Below are 10,117 nucleotides of genomic sequence, written 5' to 3'. Positions count from 1 at the left end.
CAGCAGCAGCAGCAGCAGCAGCAGCAGCAGCAGCAGCAGCAGCAGCAGCAGCAGCAGCAGGGCACAGGCAGCGACGGTGAGCGCAAAGCATCAGCTAACGCTACACACTCATTTCCAGCGGGTTCCGTCTTTGTGGGCCAGCGCCACCAAACCCTAACCCGACCCCTAGACCCTAAACCCTAAACCCCAACCCTAAACCCTAAACCCTAAACCCTAAACCCTAAACGCTCACGCCGAGCTGGTTGCCGTCTTTGTGGGCCAGCGCCACCAAACCCGCGTTGAAGCCCCAAACCCAAACCCCGAACACAAACCCCAACCCTAAACCCTAAACCCTAAACCCTAAACCCTAAACCCTAAACCCTCACGTCGAGCTGATTGCCGTCTTTGTGGGCCAGCGCCACCAAACCCGCGTTGAAGCAGTTGCTCAATTCCATTCCCTTCATCATCGCCACTGTCAGTGCGTAGCTGGGGCTGTCCGTGCGCACTGCTGCGCCCCCCACCTGCACCAAACCCTAAACCCTAAACCCTAAACCCTAAACCCTAAACCCTAAACCCGAGACATTCAGCCCAGCAGCCTCTAGGGTTGGAAACAGAGCGCCCAACGGCAACGCAAGAGGGTGGGTCCCCCCGCCTCGGGAGGGGCTCGTCGCCGCAAAACCCTAAACCCTAAACCCTAAACCCTAAACCCTAAACCCTAAACCCTAAACCCTCACGTTTCCGTCTGCAGCTAGGCTGTTTCTTTCTTCGAGAAAAGACATCAGGCCCAGCCTAAGGGCACTTCGCTTCTGCAGCATATTGCTCGAAGACTTCCCAGGGGGCCTCAAAGTTCCTGCTGCAGTACCCTCTTTTCCGGACCTGGGGGCCCCCCAGGGGGGGCCCCCAACAGGGGGGCCCCCCGAGGGGCCCCCCAGCGCCTCTGCAGCGCCAAGCCCCAGCCCTTCAGCTGAAACCCCTTCACCCAGCAGTTGCTGCTGCTGCTGCTGCTGCTGCTGCTGCTGCTGCTGCTGCTGCTGGTCTGTAGGGGTCACGGCGGCTCCCGTGGGGCTCTGCGGGACGCATGCGACTGTTGCTGCTGCAGTTTAAATATCTTTTCCAAAAGCGCCGTTTTGGGGTTAAAACGGCTGTGCAGGTTTTCCCGCAGCAGCTGCGGCTGCAGCAGCAGCAGCAGCAAAAAAGACAAAATGGATAAATAAATAAATAAAACTCTAATAAATAAATAATAATAATAAATAAAAATAAATAATTAATAATAATAATTTAATTATTTATCATTAATGATAATAAAAATGAAGAATAAATTATTGAAGACTAATAATTGATAAAAAGACTCCTCTCCGCAGCAGCAGCAAAAGAAAAGTGTAAAAGGACAAATATTAAACCCTAAAACCCTAAACCCTAAACCCTAAACCCTGAATTAATAAAATTAATTAATTTAAAATAATTGGTTTAATATAATTAATTTAAAATAATTAATTTAAAAACAATTATTTTAATAATTAATTATATATGGAAGGGCAGACTGAAAGAGAGAGATCGACAATAGCCGCACTGCAGTGTTTAAACCCTAAACCCTAAACCCTAAACCCTAAACTCTAAACCCTAAACCCTAAGCCCTAAACCCTAAACCCTAAACCCTAGGCGCTTACGAGGGTCGATCCCCTGAAGTCCTCCCACAGGGGCAGCAGCAGCTCGAGGAGCCAGTCTGCTGCTGCAGTTAAGAATTTGCTGCATGCAGCTTTGCTGCTGCTGCTGCCCCTCGAAAGAGCAGCAGCAGCAACGTCCCAAGTTAGCTGCTGCTCGTCTGCTGCTGCGTCTCTCCTGCCGCGGCTTGCTGCTGCTGCTGCTGCTGCCCGGAGCTGCTGCTGGCAGGGCGAGCCGCTGCGCTGCCGCTGCTGCTGCGGCTCCTGCTGCTGCTGCTGCTGCTGCTGCTGCTGCTGCTGCTGCTTCCTGTATCTGTCGCCTCTGGAGTGCCTCCTTTGCTTGCGGGTCCTCCTGCTGCAGTGCTGCTGCTGCTGCTGCTGCTGCTGCTGCTGCTCGCTGCTGCTGTCCTCGAAAGAGTCGCCCACCTCGCTGGCCCGCCGCATGCGCCGCCAGCCAGAGGCCGGCGGGCTGGCTAGCTGGCTAGCTAGCTGGCTAGCTAGCTGGCTAGCTAGCTGCTGGCTAGCTAGCTGGCTAGCTAGCTGGCTAGCTAGCTGCCCCCCTGGCCGCAGCAGCTGCTGCACCCCCAAAGCCTCCGGCGGAACTTCAAAGAAGGAAAGAACGCAGGCGCAGGGCTGCACCAGCCGCCGCTCGAAGAAGGAGCGCTTGGCCTAACCGCAAACCCTAAACCCTAAACCCTAAACCCTAAACCCTAAACCCTAAACCCTAAACCCTAAACCCTAAACGCTGAGTACTGGGGGAAAGCCTGCGCGCGAAGGAAAGCTTGCGGGCAGCAAAAGGGAACGGGACTTCAAGGGCATGGCGGCGCACTGCAGGGGCGCCGAAAAATAAACGAGGGTTTAGGGTTTAGGGTTTAGGGTTTAGGGTTTGGGGTTTACTTTCGACAAGAATGGCTTTGAGTAGGCAAAGGAAGCCAAAGTGTGCAGCAAGTATATATACTCTCCGCGGGCCTGGGGCTTCGGGACTGACGCTTCTCCCCTGCAGCAGCAACAAACCCTAAACCCTAAACCCTAAACCCTAAACCCTAAGTCCTAAACCCCAACTCGAGGTTTCGAAATCCAGAGCCTCAAATTACAAGCCACTGCAGTGAGACGCTGCTGCTGCTGCTGCTGCTGCTGCCAATCCGGCTGCCGATGTTGCCATTTTCGCTGCAGCAGCGGCAGCAGCTGCTGCTGCTGCAGCTGCTGCTGCTGCTGCAGTTGCTGCTGCTGCTGCTGCTGCTGCTGCTGCGTACTTCTTGACAGGTTTCATCGCCGTCAGCTGCTGCAGGCGGTGCTCTTCCACAAACCTGTACAGAGCCAGAGTTCAAAAGCGTAAACCCTAAACCCTAAACCCTAAAACATAAACCCTAAACCCTAAACCCTAGCCTCAAAACCCAGCCAGAACCTTCCCACCACTACCAGAGCTCCCGTTTAACGCTTGCAGCAGGGTTTAGGGTTTAGGGTTTAGGGTTAGGGATACAGGAGTAGCTTTTCAGGGTTCGAGGCAGCAGCTGCTGCCAAAAGGTTTAGGGTTTAGGGTTTAGGGTTTAGGGTTTACTTGTAGAAAGCAAGAAGCACTATAGGGTTTAGCAGCCCGTAGATGAGAGAGCGCTCGCTGGTGGTTTCCAGCAAGTAAGAGGGCCTACCTGCAGGCCGCAGAAATTCTAAACCCTAAACCCTAAACCCTAAACCCTAAACCCTAAACCCTAAACCCTACAACTAAGCCTCAAACCCTAACGCCCCGTTGCGTCAGCATCGCGTGCATCCTTGCCCTGAGTGTTTGAGGCACCGAAACCCCCTGAACCCCAACCCCCAACCCCCAAACCCCAAACCCTAAACCCTAAACCCTAAACCCTAAACCCTAAACCCTCACCTGCCTCCCCCTGCAGCTCCCTCAGCAGCACTGCAACATTCTTGCCTCCCACTACTTGACTATAAGGGGCCCTTTTCTGTACCCTGCGGCAGTGGGGCCCCCAGGGGGCCCCCCTGGGGGGCCCCCCTTCGCATTTTGCTGTACCCAGGAGGCCCTTGAGGCCCCACCATCTTCTGGGGGCCCCTGCGGGGGGCCCCCCGGGGGCCCCTGCGGGGCCCTTTGCTGCGGCCTGCTGCTGCTGCTGCTGCTGCTGCTGCTGCTGCTGCTGCTGCTGCTGCTGCTGGTCTTGCTGGTAGTCCTGCTGCTGCTGCTGCTGGTGCTCCTGCTCGGCGCCGGACGCGCCGCCCGAGTCTGGCTCTGCTGCTGCTGCTGCTGCTGCTGCTGCTGCTGCTGGTGCAGCAGCAGCAGCAGCAGCAGCAGGGGAAGCAGCAGCAGGACTCTCTCTGCCTGGAAGCCCCATGAGCTGCTTCTATTTATCACCTCTAGGGTTTACAGGGGCACTGCAGCGCGAAAGAACCATTTGTACGGCCCCTCCCTAAACCCTAAACCCTAAACCCCAAACCCTAAACCCTAAACCCTTAGCGCTAAACCCCAGGTCAAAGAGCCAAGCGACGCGTTCCTCTTGTGGCTTCCAATGAAGCTCTTTAGGGTTTAGGGTTTAGGGTTTAGTAGCCCTAAACAGTCGAAGAGCTAATCCCGTGTGGTCTAGGGTTTAGGGTTTAGGGTTTGAGCCCCCTTAGGGATCTCTGAGAAGTCTAATTCGGCGGTTTCACCTGTATCACGCGCTGCGAAGAAAGGGTTTAGGGTTTAGGGTTTAGGGTTTAGGGTTTAGGGTTTAGGGTCTAGCAGCCTCGGCGCCCGCAGCAGCGCCAGGAAATGCTGCTGCTGCCCCGCTGCTGTCAATACAGCAGAAAAGAAGAGAGAAGAAAAAGAAAGAAAACAACTAAAGGGTTTGCTGCTAATTGCTGCTGCTGCTGCTGCTGCAGCTGCTGCTGCTGCTGCTGCTGCTGCAGCAGCAACTCGCGAGAAAGTACCTGCAGCACGAACCACTGCGAAAGCCAAATTGTCAGTTGACTTCGAATTGAGGGCTCTTTTTCAAGGGTTTAGGGTTTAGGGTTTAGGGTTTGGCTGCGCCCGTCTGTCGATGCCGCTGGCCAGCCCCCAGCCAGTGGCTCTGGAGCGGAAACCAAACCCCAAACCCCAAACCCTAAACCCTAAACCCTAAACCCTCGCCCCTAAATTAGGGCTCTCGGTCCACAGCTGCTGACTCTTTGACTAAACCCTTGCGCGGAAACCCTAAACCCTTCTCCCCGCCTCAGAGAGGGTTTAGGGTTTCAGGTGCGCAGGGCTAAACCACGATTTAGGGTTTAGAGAAGGGCGCACATAGCCTCCCCGAGGGTTCCGTTTCCAGCCTGCGCCTGCGCTTTCTAGGGTTTAGGGTTTGGAATAACTGAGGGTTTAGTTCTTCCCTGCTGCTGCGAGGGTTTAGGGTTTGCGTTGGGATAGTTTCGCTAGGGTTTCGAGCAGCAGCGACAAAGGGTTACGCTGCCTGAAACCCTGCAGCTCTAAACCCTAAACCCTAAACCCTAAACCCTAGAAGGGCTAGGGTTTAGGGTTTAGCTCATGAGCAGGCACTACGGCTGGAGCTCCAAACCCTAAACCCGTGCACATCACTATCACGTGCCACTACTGCTGCTGCTGCTGCTGCTGCAGCTGCTGCTGTTTCTGCTGCTGCTGCTGCTGCTGCTGCTGCTGCTGCCTGTGACAGCACTGCCTAGCATCTTTTGCTGCACTCTCCAAGTGTACATACACCTCAGCAGCTATCTACAGCAGCCAGACTCTGGCTAGGGTTTAGGGTTTGCGTGAGGGTTTAGGGTTTGCATGAGAGGGTTTAGGGTTTGCATAAGGCTTGAGAGTCCTCAAGGGTTTGAGCTGCAGACCCCAAAACCCTCGGGGTTTAGGGTTTAGGGTTTAGGGTGCTGGCCAAGGACCCCTGCTGGGCTCCGTCGCCGCGCCCTTGCTGTTACAAACCCTAAACCCTAAACCCTAAACCCTAAACCCTAAACCCGAGGCCGTCCTGAGCAGTTGCTGCTCTTGGGCCCCCGAGGATTGTCTCCCTACTGAGCTGTCTGCTGCAGCAGCAGAAGCTGCTGCTGCTGCTGCTGCTGCTGCTGCTGCTGCTGTACACGCCGCTGCCCAGTTGTCTCCTCCGCTTGCTTGCGCTGTCTACGCTGCCGTGCTGCTGCTGCTGCTGCTGCTGCTGCTGCTGCTGCATTCCTGTCGGGAGCAGCAGGCACCCCGGTACTCCAGGGGGTCTGCAGCAGCAACTGCTGCTGCTGCTGCTGCTGCTGCTGCTGCTGTAGCAGCTATCATCTGAGAGGCGCCTGGCCCTCCGTACAATGGGCGAGGACTGCGGGAAGTGCTGCTGCTGCTGCTGCTGCTGCTGCTGCTGCTGCTGCTGCTGGTTGCCGCTGCTGCAGTGCCTCCTGTGTCTGTGGCTGTTGCCGGAGGCCTCCCAGTCGCTGCAGCAGCAGTGGGCGGGCGCCTCGCTGGCGCGCTGCTGCTGCTGCCGCTGCTGCTGCTGCTGCTGCTGCTGCTGCTGCTGCTGCTGCTGCTGCTGCTGCTGCACGGGGCGCGCTATGGCCAGCGACAAGCTGCTGCAGCAGGAGAGCTGGCTGCTGCTGCGGTCCACAGAAGCAACTCCGGGAGAAGACAAATATAAATCTGTTGGAGGCATTTGAGCAGCAGCAAAAGAAAAGCCAGCAGCAAATAAGCTGCTGCTGCTGCTGCTGCTGCTGCGGCGGCTGCAGTTGAAGCTGGGGCGCGGCCGCTGGAACAGCGGCGACGGCCACGGCGACCACCCCTGCTGCTGCTGCTGCTGCTGCTGCTGGCCGCAGCAGCAGCTGCTGCTGCTCTGCTGCTGGCCGCAGCAGCAGCTGCTGCTGCTCTGCTGCTGGCTGCTGCTGCGGCGGCAGCAGCGCTGCTGCTGCTTCAGCAGCAACGGCGGAGAGAAGTCAAAAGGGGCGAAGCAAGAAGGAGACAAATCGCAAGAAAGGGATGACGCGCACCCTGTGCTGCTGCTGCTGCTGCTGCTGCTGCTGCTGCTGCTGCTGTTCTTGCTGCTGCTGCTGCCATTCTCCTTGCTGCTGCTGCTGCTGCTGGGATTCTCCTTGCCGTTGCTGCTGTCGTTCTCCTTGTTTTCGTTGCTGTCATTCTCCTTGCTGCTGCTGCCAGTCTCCTTGCTGCTGCTGCTGCTGCTGACGCCATTCTCCTTGCTGCTGCTGCTGCTGCTGCTTTCACTCTCCTTGCTGCTGCTGCTGCTGCTGCTGCTGCTCTCTACGCCAAGAGGGGCTCCGCTGCGAGCCTCTGTACAGGGGCCAGCAGCATCGCTGCTGCTGCTGCTGCTGCTGCTGGAAGCGCCCTCCCTGCCGCAGCAGCTGCTGCCGCTACTTCTGCTGCTGCTGCTGCTTCTGCAGCAGCTGCTGCTGCTGCTGTCTGCATCACTTCTCGGCCTGTCAGTTTGCTGGTTTTCGCTGGCCGGGTCCGCTGCTGCTGCTGTTGCTGTGCCTGCTGCTGCTATGTCTGCTGCTGTACCTGCTGCTGCTGCTGCTGCTGCTGCTGCGCGCCGGCTCCGCTGGCTGCGGGTTGCAGCTGCGCTGCTGCTGCTGCTGCTGCTGCTGCGGTTGCGCGTGCATCTCCGGCGTTTGCTGCAGCTGCTGCTGCAAGCTTCTATGCTGCTGGTGCTGCTTGTGGCGCTGCTGCAGCTGCTGCTTTGCTTCCTGACTCTTCCCTTCTGAGGTGTATGTGCAACAGCAGGTGCTGCAGCAGCTGCTGCTGCAGGTGCAGCAGCAGATGCTGCTGCTGCTGCTGAAGCGGCGGTCGGCCGCACGCAGCGCAGGCTCTTTCTACGGCTGCTGCCGACTGCTGCAGCAGCTGGAGTCGCTGCTGCTGCTGCTGCTGCTGCTGCCTGCTTCGGACTGCTCAAACCTGCGGCTTCGGGGCTGCTGCTGCTGCTGCTGCTGCTGCTGCTGCTGTTGCCGTTGCTGCACTTGGAGCTCTCCTTCTCTTCCTCGAACTTCAAACCCATTGCGCTATTGCTGCTGCTGCTGTGTAGCTGCTACAACTTGCTCTCCGTGCTTGCTACTGCTGCTGCTGCTGCTGCTGCTGCTGCTGCTGCTGCAGGGGCCACCCGCGGGACCGGATCTCCGCCGCTGCAAAAATTTCATCAAAAAAGCACGTGGGGATGCGTGTACACCTGAGGTGTACGTACACCTGACTTCGATTTGCTGCTGGGGGAGCCGCCGCCGCTGCTGCTGCTGCTGCTGCTGCTGCTGCTGCTGCTGGCGCTGCCGACGGGGCGGACCTGGCCGGTGCAAACTCTTAGTTTTTTAAAAAGATAAATAACAAAACAAAATATAAAACGCTAACTCTATGGGGCCCCCTGCTGCGGCTGCATGCTGCTGCTGGCGGCCGGCGGCGGCCCCCCGCCACCCGGTCACCAGCTTTTCTGGCGGGGGCCAGTTTTGCTCAATTTTCGCGAATTCTGGAGCTTTTTGGAACCTTTTGAGGCGAGAAATTCAATTAAAAGATTAATTTTGGATAATTTCGAGCTATTTGGCGGCGAAAACGGCGCGAAATGAGGGCGTTTTGGGGGGGGTTGCTGCGCACAAGACACAGGCAGCACCCCACCCCCAGTGGCACTGCCCGCCCCCCAGCGCCTTCTTATTTGCAATTCTTTTTATTAAATTTAAAATTAAATTTAAAATTAAAAAAATAAATTTAATTACTTTCGAACAAGCTGCTGCTTTCAGTGTCTGGCTTTGTCCTCTTGCTGCTGCGAGTTCGCCTCCATTTGCTGCTGCGCAACAAGTCTAACGAGGGTTTAGGGTTTAGGGTTTAGGGTTTACGGCTTTAGGGATCAGCCGCGCTTCAGCGCGGCCTTGTTGTCAGCACTTAATGCCGAGCGAAACTGGGGGCAGCTCTTAGGGTTTAGGGTTTAGGGTTTAGGGTTTACTCAGATCAAGACAGGTGTCCTCCGAAAGAAGCACTAAACCCTTATTCTACTTTCCCTTTCAGCTGCTGCTGTAAAGGGGGCCCCAGGGGCCCCCCAAATAGCAGAGGGGCCCCCAGTTTGCTAGGGGCCCCCTGGGGCCCCTAGTTACTAAAGGGGCCCCACATTTAATAGGGGGCCCCCAGGGGCCCCATCTGTAGGGAAAGGGGGGCCCCTAGGGGGCCCCAATAATATAGGGGCCCCCCTCGGGGGCCCCTCGCCGCAAAAAGGTCCCCTAGGGGCCCCCCATGGGGGCCCCTAAGGGGTCCCCTAGGGGCCCCCTGGGGGGGCCCCCTAGGGGGGCCCCCTAGGGGGGCCCCCTAGGGGGGCCCCCCTAGGGACTCCCCTAGGGGCCCCCTGTTATTGGCGGCACTTCAAAATTATGCAAAGGGGCCCCTCAAGAGCCCTTAATAACACTAAAGGGTCCGTGGGGGCCCCTTGCTGCTGTCCCGGGGGGCCCCCTGGGGCCCCCAGTACCCTGTTGCGGGGGCCCCAGGGGCCCCCAAACTGCAGCAACGGGGGGCCCCCAGGGGGCCCCCGACTGCAGCAAGGGGGGCCCCTGAAGCCTAAAGCTAAAGGAGGGCCCCCAAAGGCAAAGACCTGTACCTGTTTGCTGCTTCAAGTTAGTGGGGCCCCCTTTTTTGGTGGTTGCAGGGGCCCCTAGGGTTTAGGGTTTAGGGTTTTAGTTGCGCTTATGCTGTTGAGAAAGATGTGTCATAAACCCTCGGCTTTGCTGCAAAGGGAAGAGCCAAAAGAACTGCCACATAGCTGCTGCTGCTCTAGCTGCAGCTGCTGCAGCAGCTGCAGCAGCAGCAGCAGCAGCAGCAGCGGACGCACCACTTTCTACAGTGGCTATGATGCTGCTGCCTGTTCGGCTGCTGCTGCAACAGCAGCAGCCGCCGGAGCTGCCGGCAGCGCTGCTGCTGCTGCTGCTGCTGCCTTTGCTGCCGCTGTGTCTGTCGCTGCTGACGCTGCTGCATCACCCGGAGCAGCAGCAGCAGCAGCAGCAGCAGCAGCAGCAGCAGCAACGGAATCCGAATTTGCGACTTCGACGCTATCTTTGCTGTCGTAGTCGCCGCTGCGCTTTCGCTTCAGTGGCTGCTGCTGCTGCTGCTGCTGCTGCAACTGCTGCTGTTGCTGCTGCTGCTGCTGCTGCTGCTGTGGCTGCTGCTGCTGCTGCTGCTGCTGTGGCTGCTGCTGCTGCTGCAGCAGCAGCTGCTTCCGCTGCAGCGGCGCGAGCGCGCACATGTCAGGGTCTAGCGACAGCAGCCGCGCCACCTGCAGCCAGCAGCGGCTGCTGTCAGCAAGAGCAGCAGCATTTAGTCTGAGGGTTTGTGCTGCTGCTGCTGCTGCTGCTGGTGGCTGCGAAATGCCCCGCAGGAAGGAGCGGCAAACCGCCACCTGCAGGCCCCCCAGACACACAGCCCCTCCCCTGCAGGGTTTAGGGTTTAGGGTTTAGGGTTTCGCGCCTAGGGTTTGGGATTTGACGCTTGGGCTTTAGGGTTTAGGGTTTAGGGTTTAGGGTTTAGGGTTTACGGCGGTTTCGGTGTTGAG

The 10,117-nt window shown here is 57.7% G+C and overlaps 4 protein-coding genes across 4 annotated transcripts; all 4 read right to left on the bottom strand.

The window, feature by feature from the left end:
• Nucleotides 1-108: 108 nt before the first annotated feature.
• On the bottom strand, nt 109-2,084 carry ENH_00008400 (hypothetical protein; the record flags this gene model as incomplete). The annotated part of the gene is made up of 4 exons (XM_013578670.1): nt 109-153; nt 366-500; nt 714-1,046; nt 1,647-2,084. 4 exons carry the CDS (start codon nt 2,082-2,084, stop codon nt 109-111), a joined length of 951 nt encoding a protein of 316 aa, XP_013434124.1.
• Nucleotides 2,085-2,730: 646 nt separating this feature from the next.
• On the bottom strand, nt 2,731-3,973 carry ENH_00008390 (hypothetical protein; the record flags this gene model as incomplete). The annotated part of the gene is made up of 3 exons (XM_013578669.1): nt 2,731-2,947; nt 3,199-3,286; nt 3,514-3,973. The coding sequence occupies 3 exons, from the start codon at nt 3,971-3,973 to the stop codon at nt 2,731-2,733; spliced, it is 765 nt and encodes a 254-aa protein (XP_013434123.1).
• Nucleotides 3,974-5,566: 1,593 nt separating this feature from the next.
• On the bottom strand, nt 5,567-7,600 carry ENH_00008370 (hypothetical protein; the record flags this gene model as incomplete). Its single annotated transcript, XM_013578668.1, has 1 exon — nt 5,567-7,600. The coding sequence occupies one exon, from the start codon at nt 7,598-7,600 to the stop codon at nt 5,567-5,569; it is 2,034 nt and encodes a 677-aa protein (XP_013434122.1).
• Nucleotides 7,601-9,415: 1,815 nt separating this feature from the next.
• Nucleotides 9,416-9,811, bottom strand: ENH_00008360 (hypothetical protein; the record flags this gene model as incomplete). The annotated part of the gene is made up of 1 exon (XM_013578667.1): nt 9,416-9,811. One exon carries the CDS (start codon nt 9,809-9,811, stop codon nt 9,416-9,418), a length of 396 nt encoding a protein of 131 aa, XP_013434121.1.
• Between the last annotated feature and the right edge of the window lie 306 nt (nt 9,812-10,117).

Source organism: Eimeria necatrix, genomic scaffold, assembly GCF_000499385.1.
Source record: "Eimeria necatrix Houghton genomic scaffold, Enh_scaff1243, whole genome shotgun sequence".
Taxonomy (NCBI): Eukaryota; Apicomplexa; class Conoidasida; order Eucoccidiorida; family Eimeriidae; genus Eimeria; species Eimeria necatrix.
This window is presented reverse-complemented; position numbering and strand designations above follow the sequence as displayed.